Below are 23,142 nucleotides of genomic sequence, written 5' to 3' on the forward strand. Positions count from 1 at the left end.
TGAACGGAGTTCAACAGTCAGTCGTGGGGTGTCTAACCAAATCAGCTGCTATAGAGAGATCTACACGCAGAAAAGGAAAGGATCTGTCCAGACTTCAATGAAGAGATTCTTCAAGAGGCCGAAACCTTCAACTCCACCTACATCACCTCCAAAAAGTCCGTTGTCTGTTGAAGATCCCCCCCCCCCCAATCATCTTCCTCCAATAATTGATGTGTTTTTTTTGCTCATGTACATTTCTGTACAGAATACAGCATAGTTTTATTTTTATAGTTTTATTTTACAGTTCTGGAATCAATAAATATAATGGTTCCATCATAATCTATGTGTGTGCTGCATATCTTATTGCTTGAGTAACATTTTCTGTGTATTTTAGCATTAAAAATGCCTTCAGGAACGGAACGTTTGATTTAAACAGTGTTCCTATGGGAAAACGGGTTTCGCTTTACGACGCTTCGCTATCCGACGCCATTTTGAGTAACGCATTGCGTCGGATAACCGAGAACTGCCTGTACACTGTGGGCACTTTATAAATTTATATTTACACACACATATACACACACATACACACATACCCACACACTCTCTTACATCACGAACAGTGTATCTTGAAAGCTCGCACAAATAAAAGCATTTCGTTAGCCACAGAACGGTATCGTCTATTCGTTTTCTATATATCTATCTCTATATCTATCTCTATCTCTATATCTCCGAAAAATATATCCAAGAAGGAGCACACAGGTGTACCGAAAAGAATAACAATTTATTAATTACATAAAAACAAGGGGAGAATAATAAAACAGAGGGGGACTCCAACAAAACTCCTCAAATCCCAGAGGGGACAAGGTGAGCACTGGACATACCATTAATGTTATAGCATGAGCACACATGGGTAATCCATATCCAAGGAGGATACAAAGTAACCTCCCCTTTACAGGATAATGTCACAACCACACATATTGTGAACAAAGGGCAAGGCTACAGGGAAAATGGACATTCAGCTGCACACACACAGGAAACACAGTATGGATATTCTGAAAAACACTAGAAGCTAACAGTGGAAGCTAATAGTATAATAGAATAGCTAGCTAAACGATTCCATAAAGTCCTGTGGCAGTGTAAAAAATAGTGACTCAAAAAAGGTCAGTCCAGGCATAGAACACAGTCCTTAATACATCGCCAAATGATCCGTTAATACAGATGCACGGCCCATGAAACATAGTGAGAAGAGAGCCAAAAAACTCCTGCTCCAACGCGTTTCGACATCATTCTTCTTCTGGGAGTGGAGTTTGCACATGAAGGAACGTACTATTTATAGACAGAACTGCACTTAAAAATTTGTGTCAAAACTAAGGCTTACCCAGGTGATTCCTTGTAAAAAGCCGAGTGTAACCGCTGATTACAAACGCCACAGCTGGCTGATGTCATGACGCTCTTGGCGTCATTACGTCACATCACTATATTAACCCGGTACTACCCCCAATAAACAATAGGAAGGCTGCTGTGAAGTGCTGTGTTTTTTAACATACTAGCCCTCAAAATTGTATATATTTCAAATATATATATATAGGTATATATGTATATATGTATATATATATGTATATATATATATATGTGTGTGGGTGTGTGTATATATATCATCTAATTTAGTGCCCACATAAGAGATTGAAATAGACCCGCACAGTGTAACTGTGCAGGATCGGCGTTCTACTATAGCTAACATTTGTATTCAAAGACTATGCAATCACTGTTCCCATAGTAACGCGAAACGCTATTGAGAGTAACCAACCATGTAACAGTTAGACATGACATAATATATTAGCAGTGGGAAACATCAGAAAAGGAGAATTTCCAAAATAATAGAATTATAACACAAACATTAGATCTCACAGAGAGTGCTGTAACGCTGCTAAGGCTAGATATAAAGATAAATGTCATTGGCGAATCAGAGCCTAATAACTGAGTTGGAATTGATTAGACTGTATCCAGCTTGAGATCTAGCAGAGATGACTGGTCCAGTATTGGCTTTTCTTGCTGCTGTAACTGTTGATACGGCTTAAATCTTCATAGTTGGACTCCTCTGTCATATCGTCACATCTTCATTTCCCATGAGGCTGTGGTGACAAGTATCACTAGATGCACTAGGTGTTTGTAAACTATACTGGTATAATGGAACAAACAATTTTAAAGGAACATGGCAAAACCAAGCTAGTCATTAAGACCCTGAGGTACCATTGTCCCCAACTGTACTATACACCTGCATTCGCGCCCCAACAAGGCTCTCTCAAGATCTCCACTGCGGATGCCAAGAGAGACCCTGTCTAAGGCAAAAGCAGTGAGGACAGTACGGCCTGACTCATGTTGGTAAGGAAAATGGCGAGCTATTGATGTGATTTTAAAAAAAATGAATCAAGGTCACGTTTTGCATTTTTATGTTGCGTGTATGTTCCAAAACTCGGAACCGAACTGCCCTTGTGGTCATACCAACAAGACCACGAGGGCAGGAAAGATGATAAACAACTCTTTTACTTTTACAATTGAGAAATGTCAAAATATTGTATGACGGTAACCCTGCTGAATCAGAGGGAGGCTTATAAACAACTTTGTGACCCCCCTCTGTTATGCTGAACTTATGTGTGACCCTACAACCCAATTTAGGTCAGATTTAGACCATATTTTATGATCAGCTTTGAGTGATGGGGTTATTTCTCAGTGTAACTATGATGGCCTTATTCCAAAATGTCCGTTGGTACCAACGTTTTATTTACTCCCTAAGGCCCAGGACATAGTGAACTCAGCGTCGCCGTGCTGAGCCGCGCTGAACAGATGCACAAAGCCCCTGCATCTGTTATCAGCGCGGCTATAGTTTCTCCCTCCGCATGCGTGCTGATGCGTGCGGAGGCTGAGAAACTTCCCTGAGACAGGCAAGTTTGAAATTTGACGCTCGGGGAAGCGGAGGAGCGGTCACGTGACCGTTCCCATCCAATGGGGCTGCAGCCGATCCGGAATTGTAACTACAGAGCCACCAGACCAGCAGAGGTGTTTGTGTTGTGTGTGTTGTATGTGTGTGTTGTATGTGTGTGAATATATTTATCAAAGTTGCACAATGTTAATAAATAATTTATTCTCACATGTCTTTTTTTTTTTAATTTTTAAAATATATAACACACACACACACACACACACACACACACACACACACACACACACACACACACACACACACACACACACACACACACACACACACACACACACACACACACACACACACACACACACCACTTCAAAGTGACACACACACACAGCTACCAAGTGACACACACATAGCTATCAAGTGACACACACACACACACACACACCACTTCAAAGTGACACACACACACAGCTACCAAGTGACACACACATAGCTATCAAGTGACACACACACACACAGTGATACCCGCCTCCCAAGCGCGCTTGCTGTCTCCTCTGCCAGGACAGCAAAAAGCTCCTGGTAGAGCGAGTGGCAGCAAGCAAGAGCGAGCAGCAGCACCTAAGCGCTTACTATGTCCGAGGCCTAAGATCCACAAGAGCCCCTCTCGCCCACCAGGGAGACCCATTGTTTCTGGCATGGTGAGGGGGGGGGGGGTGTTGTGCGAGCCCGCGTGCAAATTTATTAACTAATTTCTGTGCCTCTGTAACACAATCTTACCTGAGACACACCATGGATGTGCTGTCCAGGTTGGACTGCATCACGGCCGACGAGCATACCTTCCTCTCGCCCCGTGGAATCCCTGATACCAGCATTCCCCATTGTGACCGCCTCAGAGTATCAAAACACTTTGTACTTATGCTAAATATTTCTTTTGATTAAGTTGATTTTATTATAACATTACTTCAATTTATATTAACCCATAATTATTTTGTGTTTAAAAACAATTTTTTTTGCAGATTAGAGGCACATCAATGGGTGCGGCGCGTGCACCCTCCTATGCCAATCTCTTCTTGGGCTGGTGGGAAAGGGAGGTGGTCTTTTCGGATGTTTATCGGGCCTTTACCAACTTGGCTTTGTTGTGGTTGAGGTACATTGATGTCATCCTGGTGATTTGGCAGGGCTCCGGTGCAGAATTTGCAGGTTTCATCGATATCCTCAACCACAACGAACGTAACATAAAGCTTACCTTCAATTGTAGTTCTACTTCTGTGGAGTTTCTTGATATCAGGATTAGTGTGGATCAGACTGGAGGCATTCAAACGGATATTTTCCGTAAACATACTGCCACTAATTCAGTGCTTCATGCCATGAGTTCACACCCTGAGCATCAAGTTAGAGGCATCTCCAGAAGTGAGTTCCTTTGACTCAAACGTAACTGTTCGTCCCAGGACATTTTTTAAATGAGAGCCAAGGAACTTAAAGATCGTTTCCTCAGGAGAGGCTATAGTAGGGAGAGGGTAGAAAGGAGCTACAAAAATAGCCTTCGTTGTAAACGGGGGAGCTTACTACAACCCAAACCCAAATATCAGGATTCTAAGAAAATTAGGTTTGTAAGCACTTTTAACCAACAGTGGTCCGACCTGAGGGGCATCTTACAAAACATTGGAATATCCTTCTGACGGATAAAGACTTGAAAAAAACTCATTGGGTGACCATGTTACTCTGACTAGCCGCAGGTCTCCAAACCTGCCAGATAAACTGGTGCATGGTCACTATGTCCCTCAGACAAACTGGTGCATGGTCACTATGTCCCTCAGATAAACTGGTGCATGGTCACTATGTCCCTCAGACAAACTGGTGCATGGTCACTATGTCCCTCAGACAAACTGGTGCATGGTCACTATGTCCCTCAGGTCGGTACCACTTTTTTGTCCAGTTTCAACAAGAAAGGTTTTTATAAATGCGGCAGTTGCTCTGCTTGCAGATACATGCGACAGGCGGCGTGTTTCTCTGCTTGCAGATACATGCGACAGGCGGCGTGTTTCTCTGCTTGCAGATACATGCGACAGGCGGCGTGTTTCTCTGCTTGCAGATACATGCGACAGGCGGCGTGTTTCTCTGCTTGCAGATACATGCGACAGGCGGCGTGTTTCTCTGCTTGCAGATACATGCGACAGGCGGCGTGTTTCTCTGCTTGCAGATACATGCGACAGGCGGCGTGTTTCTCTGCTTGCAGATACATGCGACAGGCGGCGTGTTTCTCTGCTTGCAGATACATGCGACAGGCGGCGTGTTTCTCTGCTTGCAGATACATGCGACAGGCGGCGTGTTTCTCTGCTTGCAGATACATGCGACAGGCCGCGTGTTTCTCTGCTTGCAGATACATGCGACAGGCCGCGTGTTTCTCTGCTTGCAGATACATGCGACAGGCGGCGTGTTTCTCTGCTTGCAGATACATGCGACAGGCGGCGTGTTTCTCTGCTTGCAGATACATGCGACAGGCGGCGTGTTTCTCTGCTTGCAGATACATGCGACAGGCCGCGTGTTTCTCTGCTTGCAGATACATGCGACAGGCGGCGTGTTTCTCTGCTTGCAGATACATGCGACAGGCCGCGTGTTTCTCTGCTTGCAGATACATGCGACAGGCCGCGTGTTTCTCTGCTTGCAGATACATGCGACAGGCGGCGTGTTTCTCTGCTTGCAGATACATGCGACAGGCGGCGTGTTTCTCTGCTTGCAGATACATGCGACAGGCGGCGTTTTTCTCTGCTTGCAGATACATGCGACAGGCGGCGTGTTTCTCTGCTTGCAGATACATGCGACAGGCGGCGTCTTTCTCTGATTCAGCAGGGTTACCGTCATACAATATTTTGGCATTTCTCAATTGTAAAAGTAAAGGAGTTGTTTATCATCTTTCCTGCCCTCGTGGTCTTGTTGGTATGACCACAAGGGCAGTTCGGTTCCGAGTTTTGGAACATACACGCAACATAAAAATGCAAAACGTGACCTTGATTCATTGAAAAAAAATCACATCAATAGCTCGCCATTTTCCTTACCAACATGAGTCAGGCCGTACTGTCCTCACTGCTTTTGCCTTCGACAGGGTCTCTCTTGACCAGAGTGGTCTGGGAAGAAGCCCAGTAGGGCGAAACGTGTTAGTGGTTGAGACGGACGCCTCCTGTTATATCTTGGACATTTAATTCTCAGAAGGACTACTTATTCTGCGCACTCAATCGGAGTTACCTCTTTTGAAAACATTTCCAGTTATATCAGTGACTCTTTGTGCATCAAACTGGCTGAGTATTTCTGCATTGGTTTCATTGTTACATCACTGTCATATCAGTCTTTGGACTGTTCAACTTTATGCTCCTCATATAGAGGTTGTTGCATATCAGGACTATTTGACACCTTTACTCTAAGCCTTATCTTTGCAAACCCTATGACCCTATGTATAAGAATGCAATCTATAGATTGTTAGGGGACACTTATTTTAGACGTGTTTCTGTATCCCTTTTGCAGACATCTGGGGATTGATTTTGGTTTCATTGTAGGGGTTCCCTGGCATACGAGATTGGGTTTACATACAGCAGCATTGCAATTGTCCTTAGAGGAGTGAGGGATTTTAGGTTACCGCTTTGTTCATAACCGTCCGGTTGAGATTACTCTGGGTACTTTGTCCCCAGAGTGATTCACTTTTTGAGGTTCCTACTCTTATCTCTTCTTTGTGTGGTTAGTCCATATGATTTGTCCTTGTTATATTTGTCACGGGAGACCATTTTTTAAAATCTTTTTAACCGTTTTTCTTTTTTCCATCTTTGCGTTCAGATGGAATTTGCAGCGAACCAATCCGTGGTCACTTCTTGTGTCACACCGGTTTAGGACTGCGCAGTCACAACCACGTGTTTGTTAGCGAGGATATAGTACATTTCATTATCTCATTAGGTCCGGTCCCTTTTCTATTTGTATTCTTCTTGAAGAATGAATTCATGATGAAGAACTTTTCCCAATCTGTCCCCACGTTCACCCGTTACCGTAACCATACTTACCAACCCATGCTTGCTTTTTCTGCAGGGCACCAATCTTTGCATTGAAATCTCCCATAATGCTCTTGGTGACAATTTCCTTTGTTGCTGGTTGATTTCAGTGTCTGCATGACTTGATGTTGGAGTGTACACTTGGGATTATTTGAAGCCTGTATCTCGGTCAGCTGAATGACAACTGTCTGCTCTTTCCGATGAACGGTCATTTTCCAGAATGTTTTTTGTCTCCGTCTCTTATTAATGATTAAGCCCACTCCACTGATTCTTCTAGTATCTGTACCTCTGTAATGGAATAGGTGTCCGCTTTTGACCTCATAGAGGCCTTCATCTTTTCTTCTAACTTCACAAAGGCAAATAATATTATCCCATTTAATCTTTTCAAGTTAGTCTTCTAGTTCTTTGTCTGTGTGTGTGTGTGTGTGTGTGTGTATGTATATATATATATATATATTGTTGGTGGGTGCGTACGGGTGGTGTACACAACCAGGGGCGGGGGGTGGATATATATATATACATGTATGTATACACACACACACACACACACACACACACACACACACACACACACACACACACACACACACACACACACACACACACACACACACACACACACACACACACACTGTGTATGGTTGCCTATAAACACCTGAAGGGGTGTGTGAACACACGTGACAGTATAAACATGTCCGTGCATGTGCTCCTTCTCTCTCTTTCACCTGCCCCCCTCTCTTGGGGTGCTCAGGTCCCTATCTTCGGTAAGAAGGAGGAGGTGTTTGGGTTCCTGGCTCGTTACTCGGTGCCCGTGATGAGGGCGGCCTGGCTCATTAAGATGACGTGTGCGTATTATGCGGCCATCACTGAGACCAAGGTGAAGAAGAGACACGTCATGGACCCCTTCATAGGTAACTCGCTCTTTAAAGGGGCTAATCCGGTGACAGATGGTATAAGAGACTGATGTTATAACGTGCCACGCACTGTCAGTCTGTGTGTGTGTTTCTTTAATGAGGGTGGTTTGCACCTGTGTGTCAGGTTACATACCTCTTACATCTGCAGAGTGGACTCAGATCATCACACGTTACCTGTGGGAGCAGCTGCAGAAGATCGCAGAGTATTACCGCCAGGTGACTGGGGGCTGTGTCCCTCCCCCAGGGCCTGTGTCGCAGGAGGTGGAGCTGGCGCTGAAGCAGTGGGAGTATAACGAGAAACTTGCTATGTTCATGTTCCAGGTAAGAGCCCCTGCCCAGTGCGAGCATCACTGTGGGCACTGTGTAAAGGGATATATATGAAGTGTGTAAATAGCGTGTGTTCTCGCAGGACGGGATGCTGGGGTAAATGGGTGTATATGAAGTGTGTAAATGGCGTGTGTTCTCGCAGGATGGGATGCTGGGGTAAATAAGTATATATGAAGTGTGTAAATAGCGTGTGTTCCCGCAGGATGGGATGCTGGGGTAAATGGGTGTATATGAAGTGTGTAAATAGCGTGTGTTCTCGCAGGATGGGATGCTGGGGTCAATGGGTGTATATGAAGTGTGTAAATAGCGTGTGTTCTCGCAGGATGGGATGCTGGGGTAAATGGGTGTATATGAAGTGTGTAAATAGCGTGTGTTCCCGCAGGATGGGATGCTGGGGTAAATGGGTGTATATGAAGTGTGTAAATAGCGTGTGTTCCCGCAGGATGGGATGCTGGGGTAAATGGGTGTATAAAGTGTGTAAATAGCGTGTGTTCCCGCAGGATGGGATGCTGGGGTCAATGGGTGTATATGAAGTGTGTAAATAGCGTGTGTTCCCGCAGGATGGGATGCTGGGGTCAATGGGTGTATATGAAGTGTGTAAATAGCGTGTGTTCCCGCAGGATGGGATGCTGGGGTAAATGGGTGTATATGAAGTGTGTAAATAGCGTGTGTTCCCGCAGGATGGGATGCTGGGGTAAATGGGTGTATATGAAGTGTGTAAATAGCGTGTGTTCCCGCAGGATGGGATGCTGGGGTAAATGGGCGTATATGAAGTGTGTAAATAGCGTGTGTTCTCGCAGGATGGGATGCTAGGGTAAATGGGTGTATATGAAGTGTGTAAATAGCGTGTGTTCTCGCAGGACGGGATGCTGGGGTAAATGGGTGTATATGAAGTGTGTAAATAGCGTGTGTTCCCGCAGGATGGGATGCTGGGGTAAATGGGTGTATATGAAGTGTGTAAATAGCGTGTGTTCTCGCAGGACGGGATGCTGGGGTAAATGGGTGTATATGAAGTGTGTAAATAGCGTGTGTTCTCGCAGGATGGGATGCTGAGGTAAATAGGTGTATATGAAGTGTGTAAATAGCGTGTGTTCCCGCAGGATGGGATGCTGGGGTAAATGGGTGTATATGAAGTGTGTAAATAGCGTGTGTTCCCGCAGGACGGGATGCTGGGGTAAATGGGTGTATATGAAGTGTGTAAATAGCGTGTGTTCTCGCAGGATGGGATGCTGGGGTAAATGGGTGTATATGAAGTGTGTAAATAGCGTGTGTTCCCGCAGGATGGGATGCTGGGGTAAATGGGTGTATATGAAGTGTGTAAATAGCGTGTGTTCTCGCAGGACGGGATGCTGGGGTAAATGGGTGTATATGAAGTGTGTAAATAGCGTGTGTTCTCGCAGGACGGGATGCTGGGGTAAATGGGTGTATATGAAGTGTGTAAATAGCGTGTGTTCCCGCAGGACGGGATGCTGGGGTAAATGGGTGTATATGAAGTGTGTAAATAGCGTGTGTTCCCGCAGGATGGGATGCTGGGGTAAATGGGTGTATATGAAGTGTGTAAATAGCGTGTGTTCCGGCAGGATGGGATGCTGGGGTAAATGGGTGTATATGAAGTGTGTAAATAGCGTGTGTTCCCGCAGGATGGGATGCTGGGGTAAATGGGTGTATATGAAGTGTGTAAATAGCGTGTGTTCCTGCAGGATGGTATGCTGGGGTAAATGGGTGTATATGAAGTGTGTAAATAGCGTGTGTTCTCGCAGGACGGGATGCTGGGGTAAATGGGTGTATATGAAGTGTGTAAATAGCGTGTGTTCTCGCAGGACGGGATGCTGGGGTAAATGGGTGTATATGAAGTGTGTAAATAGCGTGTGTTCTCGCAGGATGGGATGCTGGGGTAAATGGGTATATATGAAGTGTGTAAATAGCGTGTGTTCCCGCAGGATGGGATGCTGGGGTAAATGGGTGTATATGAAGTGTGTAAATAGCGTGTGTTCTCGCAGGACGGGATGCTGGGGTAAATGGGTGTATATGAAGTGTGTAAATAGCGTGTGTTCTCGCAGGATGGGATGCTGGGGTAAATAGGTGTATATGAAGTGTGTAAATAGCGTGTGTTCCCGCAGGATGGGATGCTGGGGTAAATGGGTGTATATGAAGTGTGTAAATAGCGTGTGTTCCCGCAGGACGGGATGATGGGGTAAATGGGTGTATATGAAGTGTGTAAATAGCGTGTGTTCTCGCAGGATGGGATGCTGGGGTAAATGGGTGTATATGAAGTGTGTAAATAGCGTGTGTTCCCGCAGGATGGGATGCTGGGGTAAATGGGTGTATATGAAGTGTGTAAATAGCGTGTGTTCTCGCAGGACGGGATGCTGGGGTAAATGGGTGTATATGAAGTGTGTAAATAGCGTGTGTTCTCGCAGGACGGGATGCTGGGGTAAATGGGTGTATATGAAGTGTGTAAATAGCGTGTGTTCCCGCAGGACGGGATGCTGGGGTAAATGGGTGTATATGAAGTGTGTAAATAGCGTGTGTTCCCGCAGGATGGGATGCTGGGGTAAATGGGTGTATATGAAGTGTGTAAATAGCGTGTGTTCCGGCAGGATGGGATGCTAGGGTAAATGGGTGTATATGAAGTGTGTAAATAACGTGTGTTCTCGCAGGACGGGATGCTGGGGTAAATGGGTGTATATGAAGTGTGTAAATAGCGTGTGTTCCTGCAGGATGGTATGCTGGGGTAAATGGGTGTATATGAAGTGTGTAAATAGCGTGTGTTCCCGCAGGACGGGATGCTGGGGTAAATGGGTGTATATGAAGTGTGTAAATAGCGTGTGTTCCTGCAGGATGGTATGCTGGGGTAAATGGGTGTATATGAAGTGTGTAAATAGCCTGTGTCCCCGCAGGATGGGATGCTGGGGTAAATGGGTGTATATGAAGTGTGTAAATAGCGTGTGTTCCCGCAGGATGGGATGCTGGGGTAAATGGGTGTATATGAAGTGTGTAAATAGCGTGTGTTCCTGCAGGATGGGATGCTGGGGTAAATGGGTGTATATGAAGTGTGTAAATAGCGTGTGTTCTCGCAGGACGGGATGCTGGGGTAAATGGGTGTATATGAAGTGTGTAAATAGCGTGTGTTCTCGCAGGACGGGATGCTGGGGTAAATGGGTGTATATGAAGTGTGTAAATAGCGTGTGTTCTCGCAGGATGGGATGCTGGGGTAAATGGGTGTATATGAAGTGTGTAAATAGCGTGTGTTCCCGCAGGATGGGATGCTGGGGTAAATGGGTGTATATGAAGTGTGTAAATAGCGTGTGTTCTCGCAGGATGGGATGCTGGGGTAAATGGGTGTATATGAAGTGTGTAAATAGTGTGTGTTCCCGCAAGATGGGATGCTGGGGTCAATGGGTGTATATGAAGTGTGTAAATAGCGTGTGTTCTCGCAGGACGGGATGCTGGGGTAAATGGGTGTATATGAAGTGTGTAAATAGCGTGTGTTCCGGCAGGATGGGATGCTGGGGTAAATGGGTGTATATGAAGTGTGTAAATAGCGTGTGTTCCGGCAGGATGGGATGCTGGGGTAAATGGGTGTATATGAAGTGTGTAAATAGCGTGTGTTCCCGCAGGATGGGATGCTGGGGTAAATGGGTGTATATGAAGTGTGTAAATAGCGTGTGTTCCCGCAGGATGGTATGCTGGGGTAAATGGGTGTATATGAAGTGTGTAAATAGCGTGTGTTCTCGCAGGACGGGATGCTGGGGTAAATGGGTGTATATGAAGTGTGTAAATAGCGTGTGTTCTCGCAGGATGGGATGCTGGGGTAAATGGGTGTATATGAAGTGTGTAAATAGCGTGTGTTCTCGCAGGATGGGATGCTGGGGTAAATGGGTGTATATGAAGTGTGTAAATAGCGTGTGTTCCCGCAGGATGGGATGCTGGGGTAAATGGGTGTATATGAAGTGTGTAAATAGCGTGTGTTCTCGCAGGATGGGATGCTGGGGTAAATGGGTGTATATGAAGTGTGTAAATAGCGTGTGTTCCCGCAGGATGGGATGCTGGGGTAAATGGGTGTATATGAAGTGTGTAAATAGCGTGTGTTCCCGCAGGATGGGATGCTGGGGTAAATGGGTGTATAAAGTGTGTAAATAGCGTGTGTTCCCGCAGGATGGGATGCTGGGGTCAATGGGTGTATATGAAGTGTGTAAATAGCGTGTGTTCCCGCAGGATGGGATGCTGGGGTCAATGGGTGTATATGAAGTGTGTAAATAGCGTGTGTTCCCGCAGGATGGGATGCTGGGGTAAATGGGTGTATATGAAGTGTGTAAATAGCGTGTGTTCCCGCAGGATGGGATGCTGGGGTAAATGGGTGTATATGAAGTGTGTAAATAGCGTGTGTTCCCGCAGGATGGGATGCTGGGGTAAATGGGCGTATATGAAGTGTGTAAATAGCGTGTGTTCTCGCAGGATGGGATGCTAGGGTAAATGGGTGTATATGAAGTGTGTAAATAGCGTGTGTTCTCGCAGGACGGGATGCTGGGGTAAATGGGTGTATATGAAGTGTGTAAATAGCGTGTGTTCCCGCAGGATGGGATGCTGGGGTAAATGGGTGTATATGAAGTGTGTAAATAGCGTGTGTTCTCGCAGGACGGGATGCTGGGGTAAATGGGTGTATATGAAGTGTGTAAATAGCGTGTGTTCTCGCAGGATGGGATGCTGGGGTAAATAGGTGTATATGAAGTGTGTAAATAGCGTGTGTTCCCGCAGGATGGGATGCTGGGGTAAATGGGTGTATATGAAGTGTGTAAATAGCGTGTGTTCCCGCAGGACGGGATGCTGGGGTAAATGGGTGTATATGAAGTGTGTAAATAGCGTGTGTTCTCGCAGGATGGGATGCTGGGGTAAATGGGTGTATATGAAGTGTGTAAATAGCGTGTGTTCCCGCAGGATGGGATGCTGGGGTAAATGGGTGTATATGAAGTGTGTAAATAGCGTGTGTTCTCGCAGGACGGGATGCTGGGGTAAATGGGTGTATATGAAGTGTGTAAATAGCGTGTGTTCTCGCAGGACGGGATGCTGGGGTAAATGGGTGTATATGAAGTGTGTAAATAGCGTGTGTTCCCGCAGGACGGGATGCTGGGGTAAATGGGTGTATATGAAGTGTGTAAATAGCGTGTGTTCCCGCAGGATGGGATGCTGGGGTAAATGGGTGTATATGAAGTGTGTAAATAGCGTGTGTTCCGGCAGGATGGGATGCTGGGGTAAATGGGTGTATATGAAGTGTGTAAATAGCGTGTGTTCCCGCAGGATGGGATGCTGGGGTAAATGGGTGTATATGAAGTGTGTAAATAGCGTGTGTTCCTGCAGGATGGTATGCTGGGGTAAATGGGTGTATATGAAGTGTGTAAATAGCGTGTGTTCTCGCAGGACGGGATGCTGGGGTAAATGGGTGTATATGAAGTGTGTAAATAGCGTGTGTTCTCGCAGGACGGGATGCTGGGGTAAATGGGTGTATATGAAGTGTGTAAATAGCGTGTGTTCTCGCAGGATGGGATGCTGGGGTAAATGGGTATATATGAAGTGTGTAAATAGCGTGTGTTCCCGCAGGATGGGATGCTGGGGTAAATGGGTGTATATGAAGTGTGTAAATAGCGTGTGTTCTCGCAGGACGGGATGCTGGGGTAAATGGGTGTATATGAAGTGTGTAAATAGCGTGTGTTCTCGCAGGATGGGATGCTGGGGTAAATAGGTGTATATGAAGTGTGTAAATAGCGTGTGTTCCCGCAGGATGGGATGCTGGGGTAAATGGGTGTATATGAAGTGTGTAAATAGCGTGTGTTCCCGCAGGACGGGATGCTGGGGTAAATGGGTGTATATGAAGTGTGTAAATAGCGTGTGTTCTCGCAGGATGGGATGCTGGGGTAAATGGGTGTATATGAAGTGTGTAAATAGCGTGTGTTCCCGCAGGATGGGATGCTGGGGTAAATGGGTGTATATGAAGTGTGTAAATAACGTGTGTTCTCGCAGGACGGGATGCTGGGGTAAATGGGTGTATATGAAGTGTGTAAATAGCGTGTGTTCTCGCAGGACGGGATGCTGGGGTAAATGGGTGTATATGAAGTGTGTAAATAGCGTGTGTTCCTGCAGGATGGTATGCTGGGGTAAATGGGTGTATATGAAGTGTGTAAATAGCCTGTGTCCCCGCAGGATGGGATGCTGGGGTAAATGGGTGTATATGAAGTGTGTAAATAGCGTGTGTTCCCGCAGGATGGGATGCTGGGGTAAATGGGTGTATATGAAGTGTGTAAATAGCGTGTGTTCCTGCAGGATGGTATGCTGGGGTAAATGGGTGTATATGAAGTGTGTAAATAGCGTGTGTTCTCGCAGGACGGGATGCTGGGGTAAATGGGTGTATATGAAGTGTGTAAATAGCGTGTGTTCTCGCAGGACGGGATGCTGGGGTAAATGGGTGTATATGAAGTGTGTAAATAGCGTGTGTTCTCGCAGGATGGGATGCTGGGGTAAATGGGTGTATATGAAGTGTGTAAATAGCGTGTGTTCCCGCAGGATGGGATGCTGGGGTAAATGGGTGTATATGAAGTGTGTAAATAGCGTGTGTTCTCGCAGGATGGGATGCTGGGGTAAATGGGTGTATATGAAGTGTGTAAATAGTGTGTGTTCCCGCAAGATGGGATGCTGGGGTCAATGGGTGTATATGAAGTGTGTAAATAGCGTGTGTTCTCGCAGGACGGGATGCTGGGGTAAATGGGTGTATATGAAGTGTGTAAATAGCGTGTGTTCCGGCAGGATGGGATGCTGGGGTAAATGGGTGTATATGAAGTGTGTAAATAGCGTGTGTTCCGGCAGGATGGGATGCTGGGGTAAATGGGTGTATATGAAGTGTGTAAATAGCGTGTGTTCCCGCAGGATGGGATGCTGGGGTAAATGGGTGTATATGAAGTGTGTAAATAGCGTGTGTTCCCGCAGGATGGTATGCTGGGGTAAATGGGTGTATATGAAGTGTGTAAATAGCGTGTGTTCTCGCAGGACGGGATGCTGGGGTAAATGGGTGTATATGAAGTGTGTAAATAGCGTGTGTTCTCGCAGGATGGGATGCTGGGGTAAATGGGTGTATATGAAGTGTGTAAATAGCGTGTGTTCTCGCAGGATGGGATGCTGGGGTAAATGGGTGTATATGAAGTGTGTAAATAGCGTGTGTTCCCGCAGGATGGGATGCTGGGGTAAATGGGTGTATATGAAGTGTGTAAATAGCGTGTGTTCTCGCAGGATGGGATGCTGGGGTAAATGGGTGTATATGAAGTGTGTAAATAGCGTGTGTTCCCGCAGGATGGGATGCTAGGGTAAATGGGTGTATATGAAGTGTGTAAATACTGTGTGGTCTCGCAGGACGGGATGCTGGGGTAAATGGGTGTATATGAAGTGTGTAAATAGCGTGTGTTCCCGCAGGACGGGATGCTGGGGTAAATGGGTGTATATGAAGTGTGTAAATAGTGTGTGTTCTCGCAGGATGGGATGCTGGGGTAAATGGGTGTATATGAAGTGTGTAAATAGCGTGTGTTCCCGCAGGATGGGATGCTGGGGTAAATGGGTGTATATGAAGTGTGTAAATAGCGTGTGTTCTCGCAGGATGGGATGCTGGGATAAATGGGTGTATATGAAGTGTGTAAATAGCCTGTGTTCCCGCAGGATGGGATGCTGGGGTAAATGGGTGTATATGAAGTGTGTAAATAGCGTGTGTTCCCGCAGGATGGGATGCTGGGGTAAATGGGTGTATATGAAGTGTGTAAATAGCGTGTGTTCCCGCAGGATGGGATGCTAGGGTAAATGGGTGTATATGAAGTGTGTAAATAGCGTGTGTTCTCGCAGGATGGGATGCTGGGGTAAATGGGTGTATATGAAGTGTGTAAATAGCGTGTGTTCTCGCAGGACGGGATGCTAGGGTAAATGGGTGTATATGAAGTGTGTAAATAGCGTGTGTTCTCGCAGGACGGGATGCTGGGGTAAATGGGTGTATATGAAGTGTGTAAATAGCGTGTGTTCCCGCAGGATGGGATGCTGGGGTAAATGGGTGTATATGAAGTGTGTAAATAGCGTGTGTTCTCGCAGGATGGGATGCTGGGGTAAATGGGTGTATATGAAGTGTGTAAATAGCGTGTGTTCTCGCAGGATGGGATGCTGGGGTAAATGGGTGTATATGAAGTGTGTAAATAGCGTGTGTTCTCGCAGGATGGGATGCTGGGGTAAATGGGTGTATATGAAGTGTGTAAATAGCGTGTGTTCCCGCAGGACGGGATGCTGGGGTAAATGGGTGTATATGAAGTGTGTAAATAGCGTGTGTTCTCGCAGGACGGGATGCTGGGGTAAATGGGTGTATATGAATTGTGTAAATAGCGTGTGTTCTCGCAGGATGGGATGCTGGGGTAAATGGGTGTATATGAAGTGTGTAAATAGCGTGTGTCCCCGCAGGATGGGATTTAGGGGTAAATGGGTGTATATGAAGTGTGTAAATAGCGTGTGTTCTCGCAGGATGGGATGCTGGGGTAAATGGGTGTATATGAAGTGTGTAAATAGCGTGTGTTCTCGCAGGAGGGGATGCTGGGGTAAATGGGGTGTATATGAAGTGTGTAAATAGCGTGTGTTCTCGCAGGACGGGATGCTGGGATAAATGGGTGTATATGAAGTGTGTAAATAACGTGTGTTCTCGCAGGATGGGATGCTGGGTAAATGGGTGTATATGAAGTGTGTAAATAGCGTGTGTTCCCGCAGGATGGGATGCTGGGATAAATGGGTGTATATGAAGTGTGTAAATAGCGTGTGTTCCCGCAGGATGGGATGCTGGGGTAAATGGGTGTATATGAAGTGTGTAAATAGCGTGTGTTCTCGCAGGACGGGATGCTGGGGTAAATGGTGTGTAAATAGCGTGTGTTTCCCGCAGGATGGGATGCTGGGGTAAATGGGTGTATATGAAGTGTGTAAATAGCGTGTGTTCTCGCAGGATGGGATGCTAGGTTAAATGGGTGTATATGAAGTGTGTAAATAGCGTGTGTTCTCGCAGGACGGGATGCTGGGGTAAATGGGTGTATATGAAGTGTGTAAATAGCGTGTGTTCTCGCAGGATGGGATGCTGGGGTAAATGGGTGTATATGAAGTGTGTAAATAGCGTGTGTTCCCGCAGGATGGGATGCTGGGGTAAATGGGTGTATATGAAGTGTGTAAATAGCGTGTGTTCCCGCAGGATGGGATGCTGGGGTAAATGGGTGTATATGAAGTGTGTAAATAGCGTGTGTTCTCGCAGGACGGGATGCTGGGGTCGGGATGCTGGGGTAAATGGGTGTATATGAAGTGTGTAAATAGCGTGTGTTCTCGCAGGACGGGATGCTGAGGTAAATGGGTGTATATGAAGTGTGTAAATAGTGTGTGTTACCGCATTATGGGATGCTGGGGTAAATGGGGTGTATATGAAGTGTGTAAATAGCGTGTGTTCTCGCAGGACGGGATGCTGGGGTAAATGGGTGTATATGAAGTGTGTAAATAGCGTGGGTTCGCGCAGGACGGGATGCTGGGGTAAATGGGTGTATATGAAGTGTGTAAATAGCGTGTGTCCCCGCAGGATGGGATTTAGGGGTAAATGGGTGTATATGAAGTGTGTAAATAGCGTGTGTTCTCGCAGGACGGGATGCTGGATCGTCACGAGTTTCCTCACGTGGGTCCTGGAATGTTTCGAGAAGATCCGACCGGGGGAAGATGAGCTCCTTAAACTACTGCTCCCCCTCCTACTGCGTGTGAGTCCGGGGGGTGGGCGGGGGGGTGGGGGGCAGGGGGAGGATAGAGGTGAGAGTCCTGGGGAGGTGGGTAGAGAGTGTGTGTCCTGGGGGAGGGTGAGAGTCCTGGGGGGTGAGGGAAGTGTGTGAGTCCTGGGAAAGGAAGGGGGGAGGGGGGTCGTGTGAGCCCTGGGGGGAGGGGTGGGCGAAAGAAGTCATTCTGTATACCCCTGCGTGTATGCCACTGACCTCTCCTCCTCTCTCTCGTCCTCTCCCTTTCTCTCATCTTCTTTCCCTCCCGCTTTCCCCCCTCCCTCCCGCTTTCCCACCTCCCTCCCCGCTTTCCCCCCCTCCCTCCCGCTTTCACCCCTCCCTCCCGCTCCCCCACCCTCCCTCCCTCGCTCCCCCCCACCCTCCCTCGCTCCCCCACCCTCCCCGCGCTCCCCCACCCTCCCTCGCTCCCCCCACCCTCCCTCGCTCCCCCACCCTCCCTCGCTCCCCCCACCCTCCCTCGCTCCCCCCACCCTCCCTCGCTCCCCCACCCTCGCTCCTTCGCTCCCCCACCCTCCCTCCCCCACCCTCCCTCACCCTCCCTCCCTCCCTCGCTCCCCCACCCTCCCTCTCCCCCACCCTCCCTCCCTCCCCCACCCTCCCCTCCCTCTCTCCCCCACCCTCCCTCCCTCTCTCCCCCACCCTCCCTCCCTTTCTCCCCCACCCTCCCTCTCTCCCCCACCCTCCCTCCCTCTCTCCCCACCCTCCCTCCCTCTCTCCCCCACCCTCCCTCCCTCTCTCCCCCCACCCTCCCTCCTCTCTCCCCCCACCCTCCCTCCCTCCCACGCTCCCCCACCCTCCCCTCCCTCCCCTTGCTCCCCCACCCTCCCTCCCTCGTTCCCCCACCCTCCCTCCCTCGCTCCCCCACCCTCCCTCTCTCGCTCCCCACACCCTCCCTCTCCCTCCCTCCCTCGCTCCCCCACCCTCCCTCCCTCCCTCCCTCGCTCCCCCTCTCTCCCCCCACCCTCCCTCCCTTGCTCCCCCCACCCTCCCTCCCTTCATCGCTCCCCCCACCCTCCCTCCCTCGCTCCCCCACCCTCCCTCCCTCGCCTCCCCACCCTCCTCCCTCGCTCCCCCCACCCTCCCTCCGCTCCCCCCCTCCCTCCCTCCCTCGCTCCCCCCCTCCCTCCCTCGCTCCCCCACCCCTCCTCCCTTCGCTCCCCCATCCTCCCTCCCTCGCTCCCCCACCCTCCCTCCCTCGCTCCCTCCCACGTTCCCTCCCCACGTTCCCTCCATCGCTCCCACCCACGTTCCCTCCACCGCTCCCCCACCATCCCTCCCTCCCTCGCTCCCTCCCTCCCACGTTCCCTTCCTCCCTCCTTCCCTCGCTCCCCCACTCTCCTCCTCGCTCCCCCACCCTCACTCCCTCGCTCCCCCACTCTCCTCCTCCCTCGCTCCCCCGCTCCCCCCACCCTCACTCCCTCGCTCCCCCCACCCTCTCACTCCTCGCTCCCCCCACCCTCACTCCCTCGCTCCCCCACCCCCCCCTCCCTCGCTCCCCCACCCTCCCTCCCTCGGCCCCCCCACCCTCCCTCGCTCCCCTCCCACGCTCCCTCCCACTGTCCCTCCCTCCCTCGCTCCCCCCCACCTCCCTCGCTCCCTCCCCTACCCTCCCTCGCTCCCTCCCCCACCCTCCCTCCCTCGCTCCCTCCCACGTTCCCTCGCTCTCCCTCGCTCCCTCCCACGTTCCCTTCCTCCCTCCCTCCCACCCTCGCTCCCCCACCCTCCCTCCCACCCTCGCTCCTCCCACCCTCCCTCCCTCGCTCCCCTCCCACGTTCCCTTCCTCCTCCCTCCCTCCCTCGCTCCCCCACCCACCCTCCCTCCCTCGCTCCCCCACCCACCCTCCCTCCCTCGCTCCCCCACCCTCCCTCCCTCGCTTCCCCACCCTCCCTCCCTCGCTCCCCCGCTCCCCCACCCTCCCTCCCTCGCTCCCCCACCCTTCCTCCCTCCCTCCCTCGCTCCCCCACCCTCCCTCGCTCCCCCACCCTCCCTCCCTCGCTCCCCTACCCCTCCCTCGCTCCCCCACCCTCCCTCGCTCCCCCCACCCTCCCTCCCTCTCGCTCCCCCGCCCTCCCTCCCTCGCTCCCCCGCCCTCCCTCCCTCGCTCCCCCGCCCTCCCTCCCCTCGCTCCCCCGCCCTCCCTCCCTCGCTCCCCCGCCCTCCCTCCCTCGCTCCCCCGCCCTCCCTCCCTCGCTCCCCCGCCCTCCCTCCCTCGCTCCCCCCGCCCTCCCTCCCTCCGCTCTCCCTCGCTCCCTCCCACGTTCCCCTCGCTCTCCCTCGCTCCCTCCCACGTTCCCTTCCTCCCTCCCTCCCACCCTCGCGACCCCACCCTCCTCCCTCGCTCCCTCCCACGCTCCCCTCCCCTCGCTCCCTCCCACGCTCCCTCCCACGCTCCCTCCCCACGTTCCCTCCCTCCCTCCCTCGCTCCCTCCACGTTCCCTCCCTCGCTCCCTCCCACGTTCCCTTGCTCCCTCGCTCCCTCCCACGTTCCCCTTCCATCCATCCTCCTCCCTCCCACATTCCCTCCCTCCGTCGCTCCCTCCGACGTTCCCTTCTCGCTCCCCCACCCTCCCTCCCTCGCTCCCCCACCCTCCCTCCTCGCTCCCCTCCCTCGTTCCCCCCACCCTCCCTCCCTCGCTCCCCCACCCTCGCTCCCCCCACCCTCCCTCGCTCCCTCGCTCCCCCACCCTCCCTCCCTCGCTCCCCCACCCTCCCTCCCTCGCTCCCTCGCTCCTCCACCCTCGCTCCCCTCGCTCCCCCCACCCTCCCTCCCTCGCTCCCACGTTCCCTTCCTCCCACCCTCGCTCCCCACCCTCGCTCCCCCACCCTCGCTCCCCCACCCTCGCTCCCTCCCACTGCTCCCATCCCACGTTCCCTTCTCTCCCTCCCCTCCTCGCTCCCTCCCACGTTCCCTCCCTCCCTCGCTCCCTCCCACGTTCCCTTCCTCCCTCGCTCCCTCCCACGTTCCCTTCCATCCATCCTCCCTCCCTCGCTCCCTCCCACATTCCCTCCCTCCCTCGCTCCCTCCCACGTTCCCTTCCTCGCTCCCCCACCCTCCCTCGCTCCCTCCCTCGTTCCCCCACCCTCCCTCCCTCGCTCCCCCACCCTCCCTCCCTCGCTCCCTCCCTCGTTCCCACACCCTCCCTCCCTCGCTCCCCACCACCCTCCCTCACTCCCTCGCTCCCCCACCCTCCCTCACTCCCTCGCTCCCCCACCCTCGCATCCCTCGCTCCCCCACCCTCCCTCCCTCGCTCCCCCACCCTCCCTCCCTCGCTCCCCCACCCTCCCTCCCTCGCTCCCTCCCACGTTCCCTCCCTCCCACGTTCCCTCCCTCCCTCGCTCCCTCCCACGTTCCCTCCCCTCCCTCGCTTCCCTCCCACGTTCCCTCCCTCGCTCCCTCCCACGTTCCCTCCCTCAGTACTCAGGGTCTCTGGTTCAGTCTGCATACCTGTCCCGCCGTCTGGCCTATTTCTGCACACGGCGCCTGGCACAGCAGCTGGAGGGCAGCGGGGGCCACACAGGACACCTTACAGTACAGACGGGTGCTGCTCTGCCCCCTGCCCCCGGCACCCTCCCTCCCCCCCCAGGGTCTGCCCCTTCTTCTCCCTTCAGTGATCTCCTGCACTGCCCCCAGCACCGGCCTCTTGTGTATGGGCTCAGCTGCATGCTACAGGTACCGAGTGTGTCTCTCTCACCCCCGTCTCTCTCTCTCACCCCCCGTCTCTCTCTCGCTCCCCCCGTCTCTCTCTCTCACCCCCCGTCTCTCTCTCTCACCCCCCGTCTCTCTCTCAACCCCCGTCTCTCTCGACCCCTGTCTCTCTCTCACCCCACCGTCTCTCTCTCTCTCACCCTCCCGCGTCTCTCTCTCTCACTCCCCCGTCTCTCTCTCTCACCCCCCGTCTCTCTCTCTCACCCCCCGTCTCTCTCTCTCACCCTCCCGTCTCTCTCTCTCTCTCACCCCGTCTCTCTCTCTCACCCCGTCTCTCTCTCTCTCACCCCCCGTCTCTCTCTCTCTCTCACCCCCCGTCTCTCTCTCACCCCCCCGTCTCTCTCTCTCTCACCCCCCGTCTCTCTCTCTCACTCACCCCCGTCTCTCTCTCTCTCTCACCCCCGTCTCTCTCTCTCATCCCCCGTCTCTCTCTCTCACCCCCGTCTCTCTCTCTCTCACCCCCGTCTCTCTCTCTCTCACCCCCGTCTCTCTCTCTCTCTCACCCCCCGTCCTCTCTCTCCCCGTCTCTCTCTCTCACCCCCGTCTCTCGTCTCTCTCTCACCCCCGTCTCTCTCTCTCGTCACCCCCGTCTCTCTCTCTCTCACCCCCCGTCTCTCTCTCTCTCTCACCCCCCCGTCTCTCTCTCTCTCTCACCCCCCGTCTCTCTCTCTCTCTCTCTCTCTCTCTCCCCCGTCACTCTCCTCTCTCTCTCCCCCCCCGTCTCTCTCTCTCTCACCCCCGTCTCTCTCTCTCTCTCTCACCCCCCCGTCTCTCTCTCTCTCTCACCCCCGTCTCTCTCTCTCTCACCCCCCGTCCTCTCTCTCTCACCCCCCCGTCTCTCTCTCTCTCCCCCCGTCTCTCTCTCTCACCCCCTGTCTCTCTCTCTCACCCCCTGTCTCTCTCTCTCACCCCCTCCGTCTCTCTCTCTCTCACCCCGTGTCTCTCTCTCTCTCAGCCCCCCGTCTCTCTCTGCACTCCCCTGTCTCTCTCTCTCTCACCCCCCGTCTCTCTCTCTCACCCCCCGTCTCTCTCTCTCTCACTCTCCCCGTCTCTCTCTCTCTCTCACCGCCCCGTCTCTCTCTCTCGCCCCGTCTCTCTCTCTCACCCCGTCTCTCTCTCACTCGCCCCGTCTCTCTCTCGCCCCCGTCTCTCTCTCTCTCTCCTCCCCGTTCTCTCTCTCTCTCTCGCCCCCTCGTCTCTCTCTCTCGCCCCCCGTCTCTCTCTCTCGTCCCCCCGTCTCTCTCTCTTCGCCCCCCGTCTCTACTCTCTCTCGCCCCCCCGTCTCTCTCTCTCTCTCTCGCGCCCCCGTCTCTCTCTCTCGCCCCCGTCTCTCTCTTCGCTCCCCGTCTCTCTCTTCTTCGCCCCATCTCTTCGCCCCCGTCTCTCTCTCACGTCTCTCTCTCTCGCCCCCGTCTCTCT

The 23,142-nt window shown here is 51.5% G+C and overlaps 1 protein-coding gene across 1 annotated transcript in view; it reads left to right on the top strand.

Moving 5' to 3' along the window:
• LOC142477450 (mediator of RNA polymerase II transcription subunit 12-like) overlaps nucleotides 1-21,681 on the top strand; it is a 29,900-nt gene extending 8,219 nt beyond the window's left edge. Inside the window, exons 4-7 of the mRNA XM_075582279.1 lie at nucleotides 7,700-7,859; nucleotides 8,011-8,183; nucleotides 17,872-17,983; nucleotides 21,433-21,681. Coding sequence (XP_075438394.1) covers nucleotides 7,700-7,859; nucleotides 8,011-8,183; nucleotides 17,872-17,949 — 411 coding nt within the window. The 3' untranslated portion in view covers nucleotides 17,950-17,983; nucleotides 21,433-21,681. The remainder of the gene's footprint in view (nucleotides 1-7,699; nucleotides 7,860-8,010; nucleotides 8,184-17,871; nucleotides 17,984-21,432) is intronic.
• The last annotated feature ends 1,461 nt before the right edge of the window (nucleotides 21,682-23,142 follow it).

This window comes from Ascaphus truei, unplaced genomic scaffold, assembly GCF_040206685.1.
Source record: "Ascaphus truei isolate aAscTru1 unplaced genomic scaffold, aAscTru1.hap1 HAP1_SCAFFOLD_2111, whole genome shotgun sequence".
Taxonomy (NCBI): domain Eukaryota; kingdom Metazoa; phylum Chordata; class Amphibia; order Anura; family Ascaphidae; genus Ascaphus; species Ascaphus truei.